Source organism: Somniosus microcephalus, chromosome 5 (genome assembly GCF_052327205.1).
Source record: "Somniosus microcephalus isolate GS21.2 chromosome 5, FLI_Smic_1.0, whole genome shotgun sequence".
NCBI lineage: Eukaryota > Metazoa > Chordata > Chondrichthyes > Squaliformes > Somniosidae > Somniosus > Somniosus microcephalus.
The window spans coordinates 30,667,822-30,694,303 of record NC_140991.1 but is presented as its reverse complement, the minus strand read 5'-3'; the positions used below and the strand labels follow the sequence as shown (position 1 = coordinate 30,694,303).

The 26,482-nt window shown below is 42.5% G+C and overlaps 1 protein-coding gene across 9 annotated transcripts in view; it reads left to right on the top strand.

Annotated features, from left to right (window-relative positions):
* The window catches only part of LOC147116985 (histone-lysine N-methyltransferase 2C-like), a 432,640-nt gene that overhangs the window by 202,282 nt on the left and 203,876 nt on the right, over positions 1–26,482 (top strand). For all 9 annotated transcript variants that reach the window (XM_085987500.1, XM_085987501.1, XM_085987507.1 and 6 more), the window contains exons 6-10: positions 2,009–2,154; positions 5,307–5,416; positions 21,891–22,053; positions 23,476–23,647; positions 25,172–25,286. In XM_085987500.1, the coding sequence (XP_085843626.1) occupies positions 2,009–2,154; positions 5,307–5,416; positions 21,891–22,053; positions 23,476–23,647; positions 25,172–25,286 (706 nt within the window). The remainder of the gene's footprint in view (positions 1–2,008; positions 2,155–5,306; positions 5,417–21,890; positions 22,054–23,475; positions 23,648–25,171; positions 25,287–26,482) is intronic.

Sequence of the window (26,482 nt, the reverse complement as noted above, 5' to 3'; positions counted from 1 at the left end):
AGAGTTAAATATTATAACATACAGCCATTCGCACAGCAGAGAAATCGTGTTGGTTGGACCACAGTGATTAGTGCGGCAAGTTTACATTGGCACCATTATACATGTGGAAAGTGGAACTTCTAACCACAAGGATGCAGCAATACAAGGAGAAGGCCCACCACCACCACCTCAAGGCATCTGGGGATGGACAATAATTGTGGCCTTGCCAGTATCACTCACACCCAGAGAACACTTTTTAAAAGTAAGAAGTCACACAACACCAGGTTATAGTCCAACAGCTTTATTTGAAATCACAAGCTTTCGGAGCGCTGCTCCTTCATCAGGTGAAGTGGAGAAATGCATAAAGACACAGCTTATATAGTCAGAGAATAATGTCAGATGTTTACAGGTAATGTTTCCAACTGCCATTTATCACACCTCGGCAGAGAGATAATCACAGCAATCAAAGGTGTGAATGGTGTCCAAACAGGTCAGTCAGGAAAACATTACATCAAAGAACAATGAGGTGGGGTCACAAGGGGTCAAATATTGCAGATGCTGGGAACTGTATGAAAAACAAAAAAACAGACAAAAAACATTTTTTTTGCTGGAAATCACAGCAGGTCCAGCCGCATCTGTGTAGAGAGAACAAGCTGTTGGACTATAACCTGGTGTTGTGTGACTTCTTGCATTTGTCCACCCCAGTCCAACTCCGGCATCTCCACACCACTTTTTAAAAGTGCAGATGTAAAATTTTGATATTAGTTTATAGATATATTGATAATGAGTACTGTTGCAGAGCTATATGGTAAAAGAAAAGATGCAAATTAGTTTGACACATTTCTTGACGTTCTCTGCAAAAAAATACATAACCGTAAACAAAAATTTACAATGAATGAATTGCCTGCAGAGATTTATTTATTTCTACCTACAATGGTTAAGGAAAATACTTTCCTAGGAAACGATCAAAAAATACTTCTCCGTCTCATACAAAGTTATTTCTAAATTCTTTCACTGGAACTGTGTACCCTTGCACAACCAGTACCTTTCCCCCTGCCAACAGTGCAATCATTGTTGGCATCAAGGGAGATTTGCTAGTACCCTGTACTGCATATTGTAAAAGTCTGGAATCTAGGGTCCTGTCTCACATCAGAGATCCTATTTTGCAAAACTTTTTTTTATATATAAGGGGAAAGAAAGTTGGTAATTGACATGGAGCCTAAAATGATGAGTACTTTTGAATCTGTAAAATTCCCTCACCAAACAACAATCTCTAATTAGCCTGTGGTGTTTATTTATCAATTAGATTGTGGCTTCAAAGGACCCGGCTCTACCATAACAGCAGAATAATACACAGTGCATTATATGATATAACACTCCTGTCTAGATAAAACAGTGCATCATCCAACTTACATGAGCAACACCATCAGAGATTTACTAGTAAACAAACTAACCATTGCGTGAGACTCAATTGTGCCTCTCCGTTCACTATCACTTCTCTTCATTGCAGTGTGGTACATCCATCATGTAATGGAAGAAAGCTAAAAGTGAAGTAATCAATGCATGTCCATTGTCTCTTAATTCACTCTCAATTGTCATCTTACACTTGTTAATTCTGTGACTGTTGAAGTGGCAAGATTTCTGCAAAAAGAATTTGAAATTATTTGTATTCAGAATATTTCACTTTTTGATGTAATTGGACAGTTGCTTTTTTGAAATAATGGTTCTAGCCAGCAAAAGAATCTTCACCACTTCAGCCTAGAAATGGAGGATTTGTACCCATTATACAGATTACATTTTATAAAACAAATACATTTGCTGCACATTAAAGGTCTGTTGATAACTGGTCCTCAACAGTTCACAATGTTAATGGTGCAGATTACACTTTGGCTCGCTGCTTAAATGGTTTAGTTATTGTTTTGCAGAATGTGCAGGCATTACATTGAAGCTTCAACAATAAATTGAATCTTAAGCAAAAATATTTTGAGTTACTTCTCTGCTTTGTTGATCATGAACTGTTTTGTACCAGGTCTCCTTGCCACACTGCAGCCCCTCTGTCTACGTGTATTAATGTACAAGTGGCTTCGGAAGAACAGACGAGCAGATATTGGGATGAACTCCGCCAAGTTGGGCTTCCTGATGATATTGATGTCCAGGCCTTATTTGAACCTTCAGGTATTAAAAACATAGATGTAGTCTTGTGCATTATTCTTGCCGCCCTTATCTATTTCCCTCTTAATTATTGTGATTGACTCAGGTTTGATAGCCACGTATTCCATATCTGAATAACCCATTGTGTGATCAAAATCTTCCAATTTCTCTGTTGTCCTTCCAGTACTAAGGCTAATTTTATATCCCTTTTGTTAGCTATTCACCAACTAGTGGAAATAATCTTTCACTATTTGTCCTAACTCTTTCAAAATTAATTAATCCATCCTGATCTGCCCTTCACAAATTCCATGTTGATCGCACCTGATTAGCCTATACCTTTTAAAGTTCGCAAATGAGGTCTGAAGTAATCCTGTGGTATTTTGTTATAGATGGTGACTTGCAGAATAATTTATCATTTAAAGGGATGGTGGTCTAGCAAAGCTGAGTTGTGTTTTTTTGTCACCTACATAAAAATAATTTTCCACTATAAAAAAAAAACATTTTATAGTTTTGTTTTTTTGTAAAGTGTGGGATGTTCAGCAATATGTTGTATAGCCTTGTGTGTGCTTTCTGTGCATCAAAATTGTCTAGGCATATTCCGAGAATCGAAGTGTCTCTGCTAAAGATGTACGTGGTGTTTTACTGTGATGGATGTACAGTTCACCATTGTGGCCCAGCCTTATAACCAACGTTTCTCATGAGCCGCGCAGCCCGGCTTTTTCAGTGTTCATTTCTGCACAGCACAAAACTGTGAATGGGCTGCGCAGCCCCTTAAAGGGACCGCGCACCAAAAAACAAATAAGAGGGAACATTGCTTATAACTATAATGTTCGGAACCTACCAGTGGTAATCCAGAATGGTGAGAAGTAGAAATAACAACAGAAAATGCTGGAAAAACTCAGGTCAGGCAACATCCGTGGAGAGAAATTTGAGTTGACGTTTCAGGTCGAACCCTTCTTCAAAACTGGAAAGAAAATCTGCGATCTGACAAAAGAAGTAAAAGAAACAAAAGCAGAGAAAGAGACAATAAAAGGTGTTCGAAGCTAGATGAGATGGTAATAGGCTGAGATTAGGTGTGAAGTGTACTGGCAGGGCAAGAGATAGCTGCCAGGTGTGAGAGAGAAACAAAAGGAAAGGGGGGCGGGGGGAAAAGGAGTGGAAAAATTACAAGAGAAAATGTGTAATAGGGGCCGAGGTTATGATCTGAAATTGTTGAACTCGATATTGAGTCCGGAAGGCTGCAGAGTGCCTAATCGGAAGATGAGGTGCTGTTCCTCGAGTTTACGTTGAGCTTCCGTGGAACAATACAAGAGGCCAAGGACGGTGAGGTCCGAGTGGGAATGGAGCGGTGAATTAAAATGACAGGCGACCGGAAGCTCGGGATCACCCTTACGGACTGAATGGAGGTGTTCCGCAAAGCGGTCACCCAATCTACGTTTGGTCTCCCCAATGTAGAGGAGACCGCATCGTGAGCAGCGAATACAGTATACTAGATTGCGAGAAGTACAAGTAAATCGCTGTTTCACTTGGAAGGGGTGTTTGGGGCCCTGGACAGTGGGAAGGGGGGAGGTATAGGGACATGTGTTACATCTCCGCTTGCACGGGAAGGTGCCAGGCGAAGGGGAAGGGCTGTTTGGGGTGATAGAGGAGTGGACTAGGGTGTCTCGGAGGGAGCGGTCCCTACGGAATGCTGAAAGGGGAGGGGAAGATACGTTTGGTGGTGGGATCACTTTGGAGGTAGCGGAAATGCCGGAGGATGATCCGTTGAATGTGGAGGCTGGTGGGGTGAAAGGTGAGGACAAGGGGAACTCTATCGTGGTTCCGGGAGGGAGGGGCAGGGGTGAGGGCAGAAGTGCGGGAGATAGAACTGACACGGTCGAGGGCAGTGTCAACCACGGTAGAGGGGAATCCTCGGTTGCGGAAAAAGGAAGACATGTCTGAAGCACTGGTGTGAAAGGTGGCATCGTCGGAGCAGATACGGCGGAGACGGAGAAACTGGGAGAATGGAATAGAGTCCTTACAGGAGGCGGGGTGGGAGGAAGTGTAGTCCAGGTAGCTGTGGGAGTCGGTGGGCTTGTAGTGAATATTGGTCGATAACCTATCCCCAGAGATGGAGAAGTCGAGGAAGGGAAGAGTCAGAGATGGACCATGTGAAGGTGAGGGAAGGGTGGAAATTGGAGGCAAAGTGAATGAAATTGTCTAGTTCGGGGCGAGAGCAGGAAATGGCACCGATACAGTCATCAATGTATTGGAAAAAGAGGTGAGGGAGGGGACCCGAGTAGGACTGGAACAAAGATTGTTCCACATAGCCCACGAAAAGGCAGGCATAGCTAGGACCCATGCGGGTACCCATGGCAACACCTTTGATTTGGAGGAAATGAGTGGAGTTAAAGGAGAAGTTGTTCAAGCTTTAACTCCTAGTATAGTGGAACGGTAGCATAGTGGTTATGTTACTGGACCAGTAATCCAGAGGCCCTGGACTCATGATCCGGAGTAGTTCAAATCCCACCACGGCAGCTGGGGAATTTAAATATAGTTAATGAAATAAATCTGGGATAAAAAGCTAGTATCAGTAATGGTGACCAGGAAACTACCGGATTGTTGTAAAAACCCAACTGGTTCACGAATGTCCTTTAGGGAAGGAAATCTGCCGTCCTTACCAGGTCTGGCCTATATGTGACTCCAGACCTACAGCAATGTGGTTGATTCTTAACTGCCCTCTGAAATGGCCAAACAAGCCACTTGGTTGTAACAAACTGCTGTGCGAAACAGTACACCACAAGGACTGCAGCAGTTCAAGAAGGTGGCTCACCATCACCTTCTCGAGGGCAATTAGGGATGGGCAATAAATGCTGGCTTTGCCAGCGACGCCCACAACACGGAACAAATTTTTTTTTAAGTTAAAAGATCTCTGTGTACTACCGGGCAAATGGTACTGATTCTATAACTAGTTCCACAGGTGGTGATTGCATTTTGCTCAGCCTTAAAGGAATGCATAGTTATCAATAGAAGTAAAATAACTAAATTTTAAAATAGACCAGAAATAAGGCCTCTAAAGAGAGAATTTAACAATCTGTTGAGAAATATGTAGGTAGGCAAGTCCATTATGTTAAATATTTAAAATGCAGAATGCAATTTTGTCTGTCTCATACATATTCTTAATCTTTGGTTAAAAGGTCACTGTTGGCTTCACCATTGTTGTGCAGCATGGTCTTCTGGAGTGTGCCAGACAAAGGAACAGGTCCTGGTGAATGTGGACAAAGCAGTTCTCTCAGGGATTACAGAGGTAAGTTGAAACTTCAGGGAAGAAGGAGGAAATTAACCTAATAGAATTATGGCTCCATTTTTGCAAGCTGTTGTCATCTGTTGGTAGGGGGCTGGGGAGGAGGGAGGACTTTTGAAGAAAATGTACTAAATGAAAACTACACTGCTGTTGCGCGTGAGCGGTTTGCAGTGTTCGGAAAGTAAAGTCAGAAGTTGTGTCTGGTGCCTGGAGCTTCTAGACACACATCAAACATGTAGGTTTTGTCTCGTGTCTTTCTGATTTATGACATTTACGGTGATGAGCAAGGGCTGAGAATCTTCCTTTCAGTCCTAATTTATTTCTGTAAATGGGATAGCATTGTAAGTTGGAGCAGCTGAAAACTTGGTACCAGCAAAACTTTGGGGCTGTCAAACAGTTTAAGGAAATTCGCAAATAGCAGAACTCCTAGAATCTTCGTTGTCCAGGAGTTGCACGGTGCTCGTAACAATTGATTACAGTCAAGCAAAACATTTAGCGCTTTTTTAAAGCTGCTTTTATTTTAAACCATTGCACAACATGGATAACAAGCAATAAACCTTTACATAACTCCATTGCGTCAGTGAATTCTAAAAATAGCATAAGTAGACATGTTGGCTGAAAAAGCTATAGAATGCTTCAGTAAAAACTGATTTAAAAAAAAATGTCTTTTCCATCAAGGTGTTGGTAACATTTTCAGATCTGACACCGACTAGCTTCTGTGGATCAGGAGAATAGGTATAGTGGTGCCTCGAGCGTCTGAAAATATTTTGTCAGTTTCTGAATATTTTGATGGATAATGCCAATGGTAAAGGTCAGTTGTGGCAAGAATGCTCGCTCATCTTAGCGACTAAAAGGTCACAATATTGTGGAGGCGGTAATTGTGAGCTATTTTGCACCATGCTCCTAGGTCTTCAGTCATGACCTTTCGGCTTTATTAGATGTGTTATCAAAATCCTATTGACAACCTGCTTATTAACTGAGACACAGTGTTCGTGTTATTCAGGATCTGAGGCTATAATGCAGTGACGAGTTCTGACCAATAGATTAAGTAAATGGACAATATGAAAGTTGTGTAAATCCTTAAGTCGTGATCTCGACTTTGCCCCTTCCAGGCTGAAGATAATGCGCACAAACTTGGGCTGCTGTCCAACCAACTGAGCTTTAAAACTGCCACCGCCCCCGGCCCTGTCTATCATCAAGGCTGCCTACTTCAACCTTTGTTGCCTGCCTCCTTTCCTACCTCATCCATGTTGCTGCTGTGTAATTCTTATCCAATCTTTTGTCACTTCTAAACTCAACAACAACTTGTATTTATACAGCGACTTTAACATGGTAAAACATCCCATGGTGCTTAGCAGGAGGGTTATCAAACAACATTTTGAGACCAAGCTGCACAAGATATATGGGCAGATGACCAAAAGCTTGGTCAGAGGTCGGTTTTAAGGAGTGTCTTGGAGGAGGAAAGAGAGGTAGAGTGACGGAGAGGTTTAGGGAGGGAATTCCAGAGTTTAGGGCCACGGCTGCCAATGGTGGAGTGATTAAAATCAGGGATGCTCAAGAGGTCAGAATTGGAGGAGTGCAGATATCTTGGAGGGATTTAGGACTGGAGGAGGTTACAGATGGGGAGGGGCGAGGCAATGGAGGGATTTGAAAATGAGGAGAATCTTAAAATCGAGCTGTTGCTTAACCGGGAGCCAATGTAGGTCAGTGAGCACTGGTGATGGGTGAACTGGACTTGGTGCGAGTTAGGACTCAACTTCTACAATGTCCTTTTCACTGACCTCTACACCTCTGCCCTTCCATAAACTTTACCTTGTCCAAAACGGCTGCCTCCTGTAACCTGAACTGCACTAATTTTCAGTCAACCGCCTTGACCTACAGTGAGCATAAACCCCTACCCTTTCTATAATGGTTTAACCATTTCACCAGTGTAATCCTAGGTTTAGGTTTGAACTAAGCACATGAAAGGTGGCATTGACGTATGTTTTACTACTGATAACTGTAAACCTTTTTTTTTGTTATATGGTCACTTTTACAGCTACAGCATTTTGGAGGAGGAAAAATGTCTCATTTTGTTGCGTTCTTATAAATTAACTAGCATGCTGCGGAGAAGTCTACTTGTGTATGTGCTTTTGCGCTATGGCACCTCGAAAAGCATACTCCTTTGTGGCAACCATCCCTGCCTGTATTTTTTTTCCTGTCGGTGTTTGCCTCTCTCCATCTCCTCCCTTAGAGGCATTGGCTCCTTGCTTGCATCCAGTTCTTTGGGTGCCAGTTTCCCACCACCACCTCACCTAATGTCCCATTGTTCATGTGAACCCAGATGGTGATTATCAGCAAGCTGTTCAGCTACAGCAGAAGTGCCTGACGTTGTCATCACCTGGTATCCACACAAGACTGCTGCCAACGGTGGTCACTAGTTATTGCACAGGTGGGAGAACTCAGTGTTTATTCCCCCCCTTCTCCTCCCTATCCTGGGGATGTTGCGGCCAGTTTCAGACCCTGTGCTGCTGCTGCTCCTCCAACTGAGATTAAGTAACTCGGCATGAAACTGGGACCTAATGGTTTCCGTGGCTACGTATTACGGTAGACAGTGCGTTACCCATGAGATCATCGAGAGAAGGGCAGCTAGCTCACGGGAGAGTGAAGCTACTTTTGGCATTTGAGTTGTTACAAATTATCAATGATAAAAACATCAGTGCTTATTTCAGCATCGCAGTGCGTGAGACAAATACTTAAACTGCCCAGCTCAGGGACCCAGTAATTTCCTTGAACCCTGAGTGCATAGGGTTAATAGGTTTATTTTTTTTAAAACTGTTTGGGGTTTAATTAACCATCAGGACACAGTGCAATTCTGAGCAGTGTCACAACTCATCGTGGGAAAGATTAATACTTGCATAACCTTTATAAATCACTGGTTAGGCCTCAGCTGGAGTACCGTGTCCAATTCTGGGCACCGCACTTTAGGAAAGATGTAAAGCCCTTGGAGAGAGTGCCGAGGAAATTTACTGGAATGGTACCAAGGATGAGGGACTTCAGTCATATGGAGAGAGTAGAAGAAGCTGGGATTGTTATCCTTAGAACACAGAAGGAAAGGGGGAGATTTAATAGAGGTGTTCAAAATTTTGAGAGGATTTGATAGAGTAGATAGGGAGACACTGTTTCTACTGGCCGGAGGGTTGATAACCAGAAGTTACGGGTTTAAGATAATTGGCATAAGAGCCAGAGGTGAGATGAGAATTTTTTTTACACAGTGAATTATGATCTGGAATTCACTGCCTGAAAGGGTGTTGGAAGCAGATTCAATCATTTTATTTTAATAAAAAAAAAGGGAATTGGATCAATACTTGAAAAGGAATAATTTACAGGGCTGTGGGCAAAGAGCAGGAGAGCGGGACTAATTGGATAGCTCTTTTAAAGAGCCGGCACAGACACAATGGACCAAATGGCCGCCACCTGTGCTGTATGATTCTAATAACCAAGTGTTTGCAATTATTCAAACAATAATTTGGTATAATGCCCACTCAGACCCCTTTGTGCACAGAAGAAAAATAGCCCCCAACAAAGTTCTTTCTCATCCAAACTTCCCCACTCTACGCAGTTTTCACCCTTTCATTTTCTTGAGAAGCTTGTGACTGTTTAGCACCATTGTTGTTAAGCTGTGGCTTTTAATGTATTTCAGCAGCTAATGAAAAGCTGACAGTTTTCAGCTATGTGAAAATAAAACCAGTTAGGTTCAGAGCTGTGCTATCCCCATGACATGTAGCATTCATACGAACAGATGGTACAGGAAAACTTTTGTTTAATACATCCTTAGGCTGTTGGTGAGGGAGGGGGGTGGGGAAAGAAAAGAAAGAACTTGGTGATGATCATTAAAATGTCATCACGTGCAAGAATATAATGTGTAAACAGTCTGATGTTGGGCATAAAATATTGCTGTTGGGCTGTAAAAGTTTACGGTTATTTGATGTAACAGCTTTCAAGTGGTACAGCAGACAGAATCCTGTTTGGGCCATATAGAGTGAATTAAGTTAAATAAAATTATACACATCTTAACCTCCTGATACATTGCATGTGCACGTAACGCCATTGCACAGTGCTGCGATAACAAATGCATTTTTTTTTTAATGACTCCCTTGATGGAAGAAACGGAATGAATTGCCCTCATTTAAAACCTGCACATCTCTCAGCAAAGGTGTTCTACAGGGACTCCAATGTATTTAAAAAATCTGTTTGAAGATTGCAGCAGAAATTCATTTGTGAATGGCTGTGCTGGGTGCCAGTTGGCACAGAGCTGTTGTACTGTGCTCTGCTGTTGAGTATGTTTACTGTGTTTTGAGTAGAGTTGATTTATCAATAGCATTTTCAGGGAAGTAATTTTTTTTTTATAAAAGAAAAGTGTTTCTCTTATTTTTCAAATAAATAATTCAAAGCTCTACAGTGACTTGCTTCTGTAGTATATATATTTTTTAAATTTGTACTCTAGAGACCTCTTCTGATGCTAATTTTTACAGCAATGTAGCAGTCTTGGCATCAAAATGTGTGTACACATTAACAGTCATGTTTTCTGATGTGGGTTTTATACAGTGCTCGAGCTCCTGACCCCCTCTCTTCCCTCCCCCTGGCCTTAACTTGTTGTTGCCAACACTATTTGTTGTGGCTCATGCATGAATAATGGCCACTTGGGTGAGGAACTGGTGGGAGACCAGATCCTGTGGAAATATACTAGTGAGAAGTGATTGCTTTCGGAAGAGAGAAATGGAAAACTGGCAAGGAAGAGAAACTTGGGGGGGAAGTGGAGAAGGAGGAGAATGAAAACAAAACGTTCCCTTTTTTTGTAGAAAGGTAGAACTATTGTTCAAGCTCCTTACCTTGTTTCTCATGGCACAGTTGTCTCAACCAAATGTCCAGCTGCAGGTGTCGTCTGTGTCCGCAGCAGCAATCCTTTTACTGCTGCAATATTTGCCTTGCCTTAACCTCTAATCATTTGTCACTTGGATGATTGTTGGTCCACATCTAACTTCCTTTGACTTGACTTAACAGCCACAAAGTGATTATTTAATTTTTTTTAAATCTCTAACAATAATTAAAAGCTGAAGGAATGACATTCCAACTTGTAAAACTTAGTTTTCAGTGCCAGAGAGATTGTTTGGCAGTAATTATGTCTTACCACACCGTTAAAAGGGTACTTACACTGGAATGGACAAGCCTAATTTTTTTCGACGCGTTTAGTCTGTATGTATGAAGTAAGTACAGGAATGTTACGCCGTTCAATACATTGGAATGGTGAGTCAGATGGCGAGATCCATTTTTTGCGCAGCATTTGGAAGAGCAGGGCATCTCGGACAGCAAATTCCAGATTTCCATGTTTAACTGCGCATGTGTGCTCGCCAGAAGTTGCTGTCCGACTTGCACATGCACAACGGTGAGCGCCGTTAGTCTCCATTCTTTTTACAGCAAAATCCGGCACGAGGTTTTCTCTGAATTTCACAGTGCAAACTCTTGTGTGTAGCATTCTATCCTATTCATGGCAGAAGGGAGCAGAGATGCCACCAGCAATATTTTATCAGTTAATCAGCACACTTGCTACAGCTGCTCTGAGGCCCATCTTTACTTCTGAGTGAAGTATATGTGGTGAATAGTCGCAAACTGTTTTTAACTGATGAATGTTTCTCGTGACATGTTTGTTGCCCTTCTTCCAATCCACAGTCTAAGTAAAAATAACTCCCTTAAGGATACAGCTGACAAAAGCCAATTTTAATTCACAATATTCTGTCTAAGCCACTTAAAGATACAATACAGAAAATTTCCCTCTTTGACGTATAGAAGCGAACTGCAATGCACCATCACACAAGGAAAGCAGAAGAGGGCAAAAAAATACCATTTGATCCACCAAGGCCCATTGCTGTACTATGAAAGCAAGGTGGAAAATTGATTGTGTCTATGGAAACAAAATGGATGTGTGGACGATATCGGGGGTGGGGGGGGTGGATGTAGTATTACATCCCACGCTGATACATTCTCCAAAAAGAGGTACCACATGCATCCTCTGCTCTTGATTTGTTTTGAGAAAAATCTAGTGGGAGCCATTTAAAAAGATTTTATACCTATCGTGCATCTGCATAATTGCGCAGATATTCTGCAGGTTCATTCAGTCACTGTATTGGAGGAGGGCTTGAAAATTTGGGCAGTGACGATCTACCACTTTCATCTCTGTCTGTCACTTGTACATATTCTACTTAAGAGCACGGCACAGTAACACAAAGCAGGTTAAGTTTCCAATCGTTCTGCTGGTGAGCTGTCCCATACTTTTGAAACCCAGTTTATTTCTGACTGCGGATGGGAGTTTCAGGAGACAAACTTAGGGGCAGCCAACTCCGACTATCCGATTACAGTGACCTGCCAAATCAAACCCTCCGTGTTAACAGACTATTGGATTAAAATTGTACAACTCATGGGCCCCGGAACAATGTGTGAATATGTACAGAACAAGAAAGCTGCTGACAGCGAAGTGTCGTCTTCCCACGCAGCCCTCATCAAAAACACACACAAATGTAAGGGAGCATTTGAAATCCACAGTTGCTTGATTCTAAAGTATTACCGTGATGATCTGTACCAGTATTTTGTGTTAAATGTTTGGGAGATTAAACATTTGTCTTTCAATTGTTTTTAAATGCTTTCTTGATATAACTGACCGCGCCTAAGTATTGTGATAGTAATCTGATAAAGTAATTGTTTTTGATACTATAAAACTACAACAAAAAAGCACACTAAATGTTCTAAATTGTTACAGTTGGGGTTGACAAAAATATCTTTCCCTAATTGACTAAAGCACTGAATCCAGTCCATTAATTAAAGTATATACTCCTCTGTCAAATGATAAAGAAAAGAAAGGAGTTGCATTTATACAATGCCTTTTATGACTTCAGGGTGTCCAAAGCACATTGTAACCAATGAAGTACTTTTTTGTAATGTATGGAAATGCGGCAGCCAGTTTGTGCACAGCAAGGACCCACAAACGGCAATGTGTTAACCTGAAGATCTGTTTTAGTGAAATAAAAGCAGAAAATGCTGGAAACACTCAGGAGGTCCGGCAACATCTGTAGAGAGAGAAGCAAAGTTAACGTTTCAGGTCGATGACCTTTCATCAGAACCTGTTTTTGTAATGTTGGTTGAGGGATAAAGATTAGCCACGACTCTTCATGGAATAGGGTATCTTTTATGTCCTTGTGGGGGCAGGCGGGCCCTCCGTTTAACGTCTTGTCCAGAAGACGGCAGCGCTCCCTCATGATTTTACTGCAGTGTTAGCCTAGATTATGTGCTCAAGTGTCTGGAATGGGACTTGAACCTGTGATCTTCTGACTCCCTGGCAAGAGTGTTGCCATTAAGCCAAGGCTAGCACTTTTATTCTGGAGCTGAATAAAAAGCGAACTTACGTCGGGGGAAACAAAAACATTAATTGCATAATTGTTTCAATTGGGAGCTCTTGCTTTCTATAAATCAACTACAAATTAAAACTTACATGAGATCAATTAATAAGTGTTGGGGGTCCAAAAACGAGCACATGCTAATTAATCCATTTTCTCCTGCTTTCTGTCCCACGCCCACACGCTTTGGCAAACCCTCTGAGCTCTCTTCACCTACTATACCGCAATGCACACCCATTAGTCTACTCTTTATACTCCCACACCCTGTGTTCAGTTTTAATTCAATAGCAAAATACTGCGGATGCTGGAAATCTGAAACAACAACAGAAAATGCTGGAAACATTCAGCAGGTCAGGCAGCATTGTGGAGCGAGAAACAGTTAACATTTCAGGTCGATACCCCTTCATCAGAACTGACGAAGGGTCATCGACCTGGATCGTTAACTCTGTTTCTCTCTCCACGATGCTGCCTGACCTGCTGAGTGTTTTCAGCACTTTGTTTTAATTCATTTAGTTAAAAACATTTATTCCAATCCTCATACTCGCCAATGGTGACAATACTAAAATGTGCAGCTGTTTTTGACACACAGGAGAGTTAGTTGGGGGGGAAATAAGGGCAAGAGCGTATCGGAGAAGGTGGTGAGATAATAGAGAGGAAAGGGAGTGAGAGGCATAAGGAAATATGGAAGGGAAAAAAGACTACAGCAATGGGAACATGAATGAGGGGAGAATTGGATGTGGGATGAGAATGGGGAGACTAGAACGTGAAGGAGAAGGGGATACAGTGGGAAAGAGAGCAGCAGTAATATGGAGAATGAATAAGTGATTGGATGGAAAGCTTTGAGCCACAGTACAGTAATTGAAAAAGGTATTGGAGTCGGCCAGAAAAGCGAATGTGATGTTCAACAAGGAGCATTAAAAAAAACTTCTCCATTACAATGTACGGTCATTTTATGAACAGGCTTTGTATTTTTTTTTTAAATTGATGTCCTGCATTGTGCCCCTTATTAAGAGCCAGGAAATTGGAATGACGAGGTGGTTACTTCTTAATAACAATCTTTTCTGCTGCCCCCACTCTGCCAAAATCAGTTTTATGTAGTGTTTAACGTTCCGCATCAGTACTTATTATCCTAAATGACCCAGTGTTGTATGATGCCATACAAATGATTTGCGTGAAAAGTTCTGTAAATCTGGGTGCTCTTTCTGGCACAGCATGTTGGTACACAATCTGTTTCATTTCCCAAGCCAATTTGTTTGTAAGTTCTGATGTTCCTGATTTGTTTAAACTGTACTTTATTTGTTTCTGTGTAAATGCAGCTTTTAAAATTGGTGTCTTGTAACTCCTGTTTCTTAAAAAAAAAAAAAAACTTCATTGATAGTTTAAAAACAAATTAGCTGAGTACATCTAATTACTTGCTGTGCTCCCAATGTTAAACTATTGTCTTTTTCCGAGTGGCAGGCAGTGACTAGTGGGGTACCACAGGGATTGGTCCTTGGACCCCAGCTATTCACAATATATATTAATGATCTAGACAAGGGAACTAGATGTAATATCTCCAAGTTTGCAGACGACACAAAGCTGGGTGGGCGTGTGTACTGTGAAGAGGATGCCGAGAAACTACAGGATGATTTGGACAGGTTGGGTGATTGGGCAGAAACATGGCAGATGCAGTATAACGTGGATAAATGTGATACACTTTGGTGGCAAAAACAGGAAGGCAGATTATTATCTGAACGGCAATAGATTGGGAGAAGGGGAAGTGCAACGAGACCTGGGTGTCCTTGTGCACCAGTCGCTGAAGGGAAGCATGCAGGTGCAGCAGGCGGCTAAGAAGGCAAATGGTATGTTGGCCTTCATAGCGAGAGGGTTTGAGTACAGGAACAAGGATGGCTTGCTGCAGTTGTACAGGGCCTTGGTGAGACCACATCTGGAGTATTGTGTGCAGTTTTGGTCGCCTTATCTGAGGAAGGATGTTCTTGCCATGGAAGGAGTTCAGCGAAGATGCACCAGACTAATACCTGGGATGGCAGGAATGACGTGTGAGGAGAGATTGGGTCGATTGGGCTTATATTCGCTGGAGTTTGGAAGAATGAGAGGGGATCTCGTTAAAACTTAGAAAATTTTGACGGGACTGGACAGACTAGATGCAGGAAGGATGTTCCTGATGGTCAGGGAGTCCAGAACCAGGGGTCACAGTCTAAGGATAAGGGGTAAGCCATTTAGGACTGAGATGAGGAGGAATTTCTTCACCCAGAGAGTGGTGAACCTGTGGAACACTCTACCACAGAAGGCAGTTGAGGCCAATTCATTAAATATATTCAAGAAGGAGTTGGTTTTATTTCTTAAGGCTAAAGGGATCAAGGGGTATGGGGAGAAAGCAGGGACAGGGTACTGAATTTGGATGATCAGCCATGATCTCATTGAATGGCGGAGCAAGCTCGAGGGGCCGAATGGCCTACTCCTGCTCTTATCTTCTATGTTTCTATCAGAAATCCATTGTGCTGCTTCAGTTGAGGCTTATGTCAATAGCAGTCATTATGCAGAATTTTTACAGTGGAGCAGGAGCCCTTTTCTGATTTTTTTTTTTTTTTTTTTTTTTTTTTCCCCCCTTTATTTTCCAGTTGCCTAGAATTAGTGTCCCCAGCTGTGTACGGAGCTCTCGTACCTTTTTAAACTATACCTCTCTGTAATCTGGACTTTTTGATAAACTGGCACCACGCCGGTCCCGCTGGCGCCGGATAATAGAGTTTCCTGTAACTGCATGGTGGGACCAGCTTCTACTGACCCTCTTGGGTCTGAGTAAAGTTACTAAAAGACATAGGACCAAGCCATGCAGATCACGAAGGGTCCTAGGTTGAATTTTTTTTAAGCTTATCTCAACTGGGGACACTAATTCTAGGCAACTGGAAAATAAAGGGGGGGAAAAAAAAATGAGAAAAGGGCTCCTGCTCCACTGTAAAAATTCTGCATAATGACTTCTATTGACATAAGCCTCAACTATACAGCACAATGGATTTCTGATAGAAACATAGAAGATAGGAGCAGGAGTAGGCCATTCGGCCCCTCGAGCCCGCTCCGCCATTCAATGAGATCATGGCTGATCATCCAAATTCAGCACCCTGTCCCTATAGAAACATAGATCAACGTCAAGATCTGTATTATCGTCATCAAATGCCTAAACTGACTTGCCCACTCTCCTTTGGGGCTTCCTTCAACCAATGCTTTACTAGCACCCTATGTTCCTTTCACACTGGCTGTTTTATTCTTTTTCCTCTTCACTGTGCCATCGGTGGCTGCTCTTTGATCCATTATGCCCCTGTCCCCCCGAACTACCTCCCTAAATTCCATCACCGTACCACCTCCTTCCCTGCCTTTAAAAGTCTACTGAAGGCTTTTCTCCAACAGCTTTTGCGGCCTTGTAACTTATCTCCCTTTTCCTGCCTGCTCAGTGTAGATTATATTCCACAATCTGTAAAGCAAATAATAAATGACATGGAAAAGGTAAATGCAGAAAATCACTTGAAATGAAATTACAAGAGTAGAACAAGGGAGTACAGGTTTAAGAGTACATTTAAGAATATTAGAGATACCTCATTTATATTTGAGGGAGGGAGTGATTGCACCACCTATGTTCAGTTTTGTTTATACTGAGAAATTGTAAGTAATTATTTATAGAATCGATTTTTTTTTTGCAATACTGATGTCAAACTGTCTGGTCGGTTCATAATGACATTTGCGTTTGTTTTTCCTATTGATTTGGGTAAAAGGTTTTTCTAAACTAAAAACACATTTTTATTTGAAAGGCTGGCTTAGGAACAACAACTACTTGTATAGCGCCTTTAACATAGTAAAACATCCCAAGGTATTTCACAGGAGTGTTATAAGACAAAAAATTTGACAACAAGCCACATAAGGAGAAATTAGGGCAGATGATCAAAAGCTTGGTCAAAGAGGTAGGTAAATCTACTGGAATTTTTTGAGGATGTAACTGGTAGAATAGATAAGGGAGAACCAGTGGATGTGGTGTATTTGGACTTTCAGAAGGCTTTCGATAAGGTCCCACATAAGAGATTAGCGTGTAAAGTTAAAGCACATTGAATTGGGAGTAAGGTACTGTCTCGTATAGAGAACTGGTTGGCAGACAGGAAGCAAAGAATAAACGGGTATTTTTGCGAGTGGCAGGCAGTGACTAGTGGGGTACCGCAGGGATCGGTGCTAGGACCACAGCTATTCACAATATATATAAATGATCTAGTCGAGGGAACTAGATGAAATATCTCCAAGTTTGCAGACGACACAAAGCTGGGTGGGCGTGTGTGCTGTGAGGAGGATGCCGAGAAATTCCAGTACGATTTGGACAGGTTGGGTGATTGGGCAGATGCATGGCAAATACAGTATAATGTGGATAAATGCGAGGTTATCCACTTTGGTGGCAAAAACAGGAAGACAGATTATTATCTGAATGGCAATAGATTGGGAGAAGGGGGAAGTGCAACGAGACCTGGGTGTCCTTGTGCATCAGTCGCTGAAGGTAAGCATGCATTAATTAGCAAGGATTAATTAGCAATCTTGTTGTACGAGGCCCCTTGGGTCGGAGCGATCATAATATGATCGAATTCTTCATTAAGATGGAGAATGAAGTAGTTGACTCAGGCTAGGGTCCTAAATTTAAATAAAGGAAACTACGATGGTCTGAGGCACGAGTTGGGTAGGATTGATTGGGGAATGTCACTCAAAGGGTTGACGGTGGATAGGCAATGGCAAACATTCAAAGACCGCATGGATGAACTACAGAATTTGTTCATCCCAGTTTGGCATAAAAATAAAACAAAAAAGGTGACTCAACCGTGGCTAACAAGGGAAATTAGGGATAGCATAAGATCCAAGGAGAGGACATATAAATTGGCCAGAAAAAGCAATAATCCTGAGGATTGGGAGCAGTTTAGGATTCAACAAAGGAGGACAAAGGGATTAATTAAGAAGGGGAAAATAGAATATGAGAGCAAGCTTGCAGGGAACATAAAAACTGACTGTAAAAGCTTTTATAGATATGTGAAGAGAAAAAGATTGGTGACGTCAAGCGTAGGTCCCTTGCAGTCAGAATCAGGGGAATTTATAATTGGGAACAAATAAATGGCAGACCAACTAAATACATATTTTGGTTCTGCCTTCACAAAGGACACAAATAACCTGCCAGAGATGCCGGGGAACATAGGGTCTGATGAAAGGGTGGAACTGAAAGAAATAAGTATTTGTAGGGAAATGGTGTTAGGGAAATTGATGGGACTGAAGGCCGATAAATCTCCAGGGCCTGATAATCTACGGTACTTAAGGAAGGGCTGTACAAATAGTAGATGCATTGCTGATCATCTTCCAACATTCAGTGGAATCTGGAACAGTACCCATGGATTGGAGGGTAGCTAATGTTACCCCACTATTCAAAAAAAGTGGTAGAGAGAAAACGGGGAATTACAGACCGGTAAGCCTGACCTTGGTAGTGGGGAAAATGCTAGAGTCCATTATAAAAGATGTAATAGCAGAGCACTTGGAAAACAGTGACAGCATCGGACAAAGTCAACATGGATTCACAGAAGGCAAATCGTGCTTGACTAATCTACTGGAATTTTTTGAGGATGTAACTGGTAAAATAGATAAGGGAGAACCAGTGGATGTGGTGTATCTGGGCTTTCAGAAGGCCTTCGATAAGGTCCTGCATAAGAGATTAGCGTGTAAAGTTAAGGCACATGGGATTGGGGGCAAGTTATTGACTTGGATAGAGAACTGGTTGGCAGACAGAAAGCAAAGAGTTGGAATAAACGGGTCTTTTTCCGAATGGCAGGCAGTGACTAGTGGGGTACCGCAGGGATCAGTTCTTGGACCCCAGCTATTCATTCACAATATATATAAATGATCTAGACGAGGGAACTAGATGTAATATCTCCAAATTTGCAGACGACACAAAGCTGGGTGGGCGTGTGTGCTGTGAGGAGGATGTCGAGAAACTGCAGGATGATTTGGACATGTTGGGTGATTGGGCAGAAACGTGGCAGATGCAATATAACGTGGATAAATGTGAGGTTATCCACTTTGGTGGCAAAAACAGGAAGGCAGATTATTATCTAAATGGCAATAGATTGGGAGAAGGGGAAGTGCAACGAGACCTGGGTGTCCTTGTGCACCAGTCGCTGAAGGTAAGCATGCAGGTGCAGCAGGCGGTTAAGAAGGCAAATGGTATGTTGGCCTTTGTAGCGAGAGGGTTTGAGTACAGGAACAAGGATGTCTTGCTGCAGTTGTACAGGGCCTTGGTGAGACCACACCTTGAGTATTGTGTGCAGTTTTCGTCGTCTTATCTGAGGAAGGATGTTCTTGTAATGGAGGGAGTTCAGCGAAGATTCACCAGGCTGTTACCTGGGATGGCAGGAATGACATATGAGGAGAGATTGGGTCAATTGGACTTGTACTCGCTGGAGTTTAGAAGAATGAGAGGTGATTTCATTGGAACTTATAAAATTCTGACAGGACTGGACAGACTAGATGCAGGAAGGATGTTCCCGATGGTCGGGGAGTCCAGAACCAGGGGACACAGTCTAAGGATAAAGGGTAGGCCATTTAAGACCGAAATGAGGAGGAATTTCTTCACCCAGAGAGTGGTGAACCTGTGGAACTCTCTACCACAGAAGGCGGTGGAGGCCAATTCATTAAATATATTCAAGAAGGAGTTAGATATATTTCTTAAGGCTAAAGGGATATGGGGAGAAAGCAGGGACAGGGTACTGAATTTGGATGATTAGCCATGATCTCATTAAATGGCGGAGCAGGCTCGAGGGGCCGAATGGCCTACTCCTGCTCCTATCTTCTATGTTTCCATGTTTTAAGGAGCATCTTAAAGGAGGAAAGAGAGGTTTAGGAAGGGAATTCCAGAGGTTAGGGCCTAGGCAGCTGAAGGCACGGCCACCAATGGTTGAGCGATTATAATCAGGGATGATCAAGAGGGCAGAATTAGAGGAGCTCCGATATCTCGGTGGGGGGTGTTATGGGTGGGGCTGGAGACGATTACAGAGATAGGGAGGGGTGAGGCCATGGAGCAATTTGCCAACAAGGATGAGAATTTTGAAATTGAGGCGGTGCTTAACCAGGACCCAACATAGGTCAGCGAGCACGGGTATGATGGGTGAACGGGGCGGTGCGAGTTAGGATGCGGGCAGCTGAGTTTTGGACGACCTCATGTAGGGTAGATGTGGGAGGCCAGCCAGGAGTGTGTTGGAATACTCAAGTCTAGAGGTAACAAAGGCATGGATGAGGGTTTCAGAAGCAGATGAGTTGAGGCAGTGGTGGAGGTGGAAGTAGGTAGTCCTAGTTATGCCACGGATATGTGGTCGGAAGCTCGTTTCAGGGTCAAATTTGACACCAAGGTTGCGAAGGGTGTGGCTCAGCCTCGGACAGATGTAAGGGAGGGGGGGTGAAATCAGTGGCTAGGGAACTGAGTTTGTGGCTGGGATAGAAGACGATGGCTTCGGTCTTCCCAATATTTAATTGGAGAAAACTGCTCATCCAGTACTGGATGTTGGACAAGCGTTCTGACCATTTAGAGACCGTGGAGGGGTCGAGAGAAGTGGTGGTGAGGTAGAGCTGGGTGTTGTCAGCGTACATGTGGAAAATGACGCTGTGTTTTCGGATGATGTTGCCAAGCGGCAGCATGCAGATGAGATAGGAGGAGGCCAAGGATAGATTCTCGGGGGACACCAGAGGTAACGATGCGGGAGCGGGAAGAGAAGCCATTGCAGCTGATTCTCTGGCCAGGATTAGATAAGAATGGAACCAGGTGAGTGCAGTCCTACCCAGCTGGACAATGATGGAGAGGCGTTTGAGGAGCGTGGCATGGTCAACCGTGTCAAAGGCTGCAGACAGGTCGAGAAGGACGAGGAGGGATATTTTACCTTTGTCACAGTCAGACACAATGCCATTTGTAACTTTGCTGAGAGCCGTGTCGGTACTGTGGCAGAGGCGGAAACCTGATTGGAGGGATTCAAGCATGGAGTTCCGGGAAAGATGGGCACAGATTTGGGAGGCAACAACACGTTAAAGGACTTTGGCGAGGAAATGGAGGTTGGAGATGGGGCGGTAGTTTACAAGGACAGAGGGGGTCAAGGGTTTTTTTGAGCAGAGGGATAATGGCGACAGATTTGAAGGAGAGGGGGACAGTACCTGAGCAGAAAGAACCGTTAACAATGTCAGCTACCATGGGAGCCAGAAAAATAAGTTGGGTGGTCAGCAGTTTAGTGGGAATAGGGTCAAGGGAGCAGGAAGTGGGTCTCATGGAGAAGATTTGAAGGAAAGGGGGACAGTACCAGAGGAGAGAAACTGTCATAAATCCAGATAATTCACTTCACCTATGCACCTTGGAGCCACCATCGCATGCTCAGAAGTGAAGTGCAATCAGCTGTACCACTATCCATGTTTATACTCAAGTTACAAAATAATTGTTTATGTAAAGATTTGATTATACAGACCCCAAAATCTTCCCCACTCTCAATTATTGCAGTATCCTGATTCATTGTGACCAATGCAATACACGAGTTTTATTTTTTTTAAAAGGTACATATGAGCACACTCCATGCTTCCTGTGTCACATGTAAGTAAGCCACACATAATTGTTGAAAAGTTTATTGGACTTCTTTATCACACTTAAAAGCAAACTTCTTCCATTTGCTACCAGTTACCACTTTTGTGCCTGATTTGTTTGTTGATACTCAATCTTTTATTGAGCACTTGTACTCCACATGGATTGTTGGGGTTTAAAAATGTCAGATTTTCCAGCCCATCTGTAGAGCCGATCCATTTTGTTAGAATTATTTTATTCGTGATTCTGCTGCTGTCATAGTTTAGGAAGTATCTTTATGTTGAAACAAAATGGTTGTATCTGTGCGTGCACACATACCATTCGTAAGATAAATGTGAATACCCTGTAATTATTGCAAATTATTAGTTCTATATTTAAATTGACTTGCTTTTATTTAAAAATCCTTATGATGATGATTATTTTATTTCAGCATTGTGTGTACTGTAAGCACCTTGGAGCCACCATCAAATGCTCAGAAGTGAAGTGCAATCGGCTGTACCACTATCCATGTGCAGCTGGAGCTGGTACATTTCAGGATATCCGGACCCTCACTCTCCTCTGCCCAGAACACATCGACCAGGCTCCGGAAAGATGTGAGTGCAGCCACACTCCAAATCCTGCTCCAAATGTGATGTTTTCCAAACTGTGGTTTACATTCTAGGACTGTTGAAATACAACATTCAATATAGACAATTTTTAAGATCTAAATCAGGTACAACTCTTGATGAGTTATATATGCAATGAAAATTGACCGCAGGTTTTGTCAAGGTCGGTATATTTAAAGAAAAATCTAGAATTGCTTTTGATGAATTGTGTTGTAAGCATGGAGCAAATGGGGTGGGGGGGGGGGGGGCGGTGGTTTGGTTATGATTTCCTCCCCAATCCTTTTGAAGTCGGGACAACTTTGTATGTCAGGACTCGTCTAAAACTGACTGCATGTAATTTACTCACTTAACTTTTACATTTCTGAGCACAATCGCGTTGCCACTTGGGGTCTGATGCGAATGGCAGCGCAACATTGGAGAAACTTGACATAGCGGCCAAATCTAGACTTCGACTTTTGCTCCACCCTGGTGCCTTCATTTTATTACTTAATTTATTGACTACTTCAATCCTCCCCTTTTTCCCTACTTCCTCCCAGAAAGCCACTTACCTTCCTATATGTAATCTGGGTAATGGAGTTTTTTGTGACTACCATTAATGCTGTTCTTTGCTCTACCCATTGGGAGACACAGTATCTGGACAGTATCTTTTTTGTTAAATTTGCTATTCTCCCTGATGGTGACATGCAAAAATAATGTTTTGCAGATGTTGGGAGTTCTCTGGAACCTTACCAAAGTAACCATGTGTGCAATCAGACACTGGGTGTTGACAACAAGGGACGTCCCAGCAGAGACCCATCATATCCTCACCCAACATCAACACAATCCACTCCTTCCAAGAAGGGTTGCTAGATAGGGAACAGGAATGGAAATCCAGACTGATTTTATTTTTCTCCCTCATCCAAATCCCCAAACTAGGAAATACTGAAGTCAATGCTAACATCCCATACATAGCACACCAGTTAACATCAGCTAATTAAGCACAGACCAAATATTAAATCCGGGGCCTCCCTTTTCGGTATAACCCTATATAACTGCAGGCGATGCATTTATCCGTTGAGCCACCAGTGGAAAGGTAGTATTTTTTTTTTGGCTGATGTTCGCTGCCGCATAATATGTTGTCTGGAAGCTGATCTGTGAACCAACAAAAGTAGCCCAACTAAAGTTGAGAGAGATAGGCACCTTGTGGCTTGCTCTCTTTATGTGTTGAGGTAGAGGTTGTCAAATGTTGAGTTCTGAGGTGGTTGTATTTATTTAAATGCCTTAAATACAGGGACTCATATACATCCTTGTTCATGATTTGAGCACAACAGGTAACCACTGAAATGGAAGTGACCTCAACTTCCTGTTGGTTCAGCTCATTTTGTCTTTAAATGGCACTCAAGTAATTTCTGTTAATATTTTGTTCTTCAGCCAAGGAAGAAGCAAATTGTGCTGTTTGTGATAGCCCGGGGGAACTTTTAGACCAACTTTTCTGCACTAGCTGTGGACAGCATTACCACGGAGCATGCTTAGACATAGTTGTGACCCCTTTGAAACGGGCTGGGTGGCAGTGCCCAGAATGCAAAATCTGCCAGACCTGCAGGTAAACTCCACGTTAGAGACTTCCTTTTTATGTGAGTGCATGATCTTAAGGATTAAGATGGCAATACTTTTTCAGTGCAAGATTTGTGTAACATGGATCACATCATAAATTATGTAATTGAAGTAAAATGCGGGGTAAGGGAACTAATTAGTTCTAAGTTGCAAATAAAATGTTATAAATATTGTAAAATACAAATAAATTTTCCTGTATGTAAACTTGAAGAAAAATTATTTTACTCAAGTCCTTGATCTATACTATTTTAGTAAAGGAATGTTTCTTGAACTCTGTACAAAGGAAAATATATAGCTTTATTTTAATGTTCAGTCTCTTTATTCATTCTGCAATTTTCAAGCTTCTGTATTCATTGAAACTAAAATAACATGCTGTTTAGAAGATTGTACCAATAGTAGTAAGAATGTAATGCTAGAAATATGTGCTTTTTGTTTGTTATCTGCAGCTACAGAGCTGCTTGTCTGTCACTTCGCCACGATGCAGTCAATAAGTACTGATCTGCAGAAAATGTGGATGCAGAGCTGTTTGCCCTCAATTACCTTGGTCATAATTTGTGACATTGCTTAAAATACAAGCATAAGTGCAGTGCTTTGATTGTGTAGCCTTGTCTGTTTTCACCGAGGAACATTCACCTTGTCAGAGTTTTGGTGAAAATAGCAATTTTGCTGCAGGTTTTCATTCTTTTTGTCTTTTAGAATTGTGCATTTGTACTAAAGCTCGAAGTCTGGTTTAAAAAAAAAAAAGAAGATGCGAGTCTAGGGCTGATGCATTTGCAGTTGAGAATGCAATACAACTTGCGTTTTCAGGGAACAGTTTAGATTTCTCAGATGCCATGCTAAGACTGGGGTAGCTTATTTATCATCAGTTATTGATTACTTTATTTTGTTTTAGTTTATGGAAGATGTTGATACTTTACCTGTTTCGTTGCAAGTGTGTGATATAGATTCAATAAATGACATAAGTAACCCTATGCATATTTATATTGCGGAACCACTTCAAATAGTTTTGCAATATTTCACGTGGGACCTGGTGCTGTGGAGTCCACCCCTTTATGCTGCAGAGCAGATTATTCAATTGTGGAATATAGAGAATCCACTGCATGTGCACAATTTTTAAGTTGCAGTTCACTTTTTAATTTTGCTTGCTTTAGTTTCTCTCCCAGTGGCTGGAAAAGGCATGTACAGGCTAGCAAGCAGCAAACCACAATGCAGGCTTGTGTGGGATAGGCTCAGTCCATCAATGGCCAGTGCCACTACTTCCAGAGGCAATGGCGAATATAACCTTGTTAGGAAGGGCTCTGATCCTTGTTTATCTTTTAGCCCGTAAACTGAAGTTGGGGTTGTTGTCGTTGGCAGTGCTTTGAGGTAAATATACAACATAAGATTGGTTTGGTCTGCCTCATCATCTGTGAGGGTTTGAAGACCAGGATTCTCTGCAAGCCTTGAAATCATTGAGAGTTTGATTTTTATGCAAGAAATATGTTTTTAATTTTATCATTTTGTATCCTTTCAGACATCCAGGTGATGACAGCAAAATGTTGGTTTGTGACATCTGTGACAAAGGCTATCACACGTTTTGTCTCCAACCAGCAATAGAGTCGATACCTACAAATGGCTGGAGGTGTAAAGTGAGTGATAATTTTAATCTGTTATCTTTCTACTCATTTGGATTGTTAACATTGCATCTGATGCAACAAAAATCGAAAAATGCCTGTGAGGTTTCTGAAAACGGTCACCCCGCTGACGGCAAGGAGAGCCGCCCAAAGCTAGCCGGGTCCTTGTTTAAATATGTAGATTGAGCTTGTGACGTTATTGGGGCCCAACTACAATATCAATCTGAGGCCTGAGCCGGGAGAAATGATGGCTTCCCAGCCAAGCCAAAGCTGTCAGGAAGTAGATCCTTTCCTTGTGGGCCAGGAGGAGCAGGAGTGCTCCTTAGGGCGCTACAAGGAAACCTTGGGCCTCCCCTGCCCTGGGCTTCCCTCTACCAACCGTGAACCCTGTCGGACTCCCCTACCCCCCTGAAAACATACCAGTGCTGGGGGCCGTTCCCTCTGGTCCAATTTTAACGGCCAGGCGCTGCTTCCCACCAACTTCCAAGCCGCTTTGATTGGGAAGTTGGCCAGCTGCGTGCTAACTAGGCCTGACCATTAAAATCGGCTGGGCTTCCCCGCTGCCACTCTTGGACAGGTCTGCCGTTTGCTTGGCAGCGTTCCCACCCAGAACTTAAACTTAACGGTACGACCCCATAGTTTCTATGCTACCTGGTTCAGCTGTTTAAATTTCATGTCCCTAGAGGTTGATAATGCCTTAATCCACGCTGAATCAGTGGAAAATTGAATGACTCAATAGATTTTGTAAGATTCTTCTCACAAGTACTTGGTAAAGTTTATAAAAGGAGAGAGCTTGTTGAAAAATATGTGGAAATTTGGTGCAATGGTGGACACATCCTGCTTGTCACCAACATTTTGGCCACCACTCTTCCCCTCGGCCTCTTCAGAATGCGCAGTTAAAACTATAATCTAGAAGATGTAATCATTTTTAAAAATTAGCAAAAAATATTTTAACTTGCCCATAAAATTGCCCACCTCCTGTTTGGGGAAAAAAGCATTCTATTACGTTTTCCTTTTGAGGCTGCTGGTACAAGCCTGATTCTGGCACAAAAAAACCATGCTCCCTGTTTTTGGCTCCTGTCTGCCTCTGACGCATTTTCCCGCTGGCCCAACCTGTTCCTCGCTCCTTGGGGTGTGTTGTGAGCTTAAAGCCATCTCAGCACTAACTGTGCTTGTACAGTATTTGCCACAGCACAAGGGGCTGGGAATGG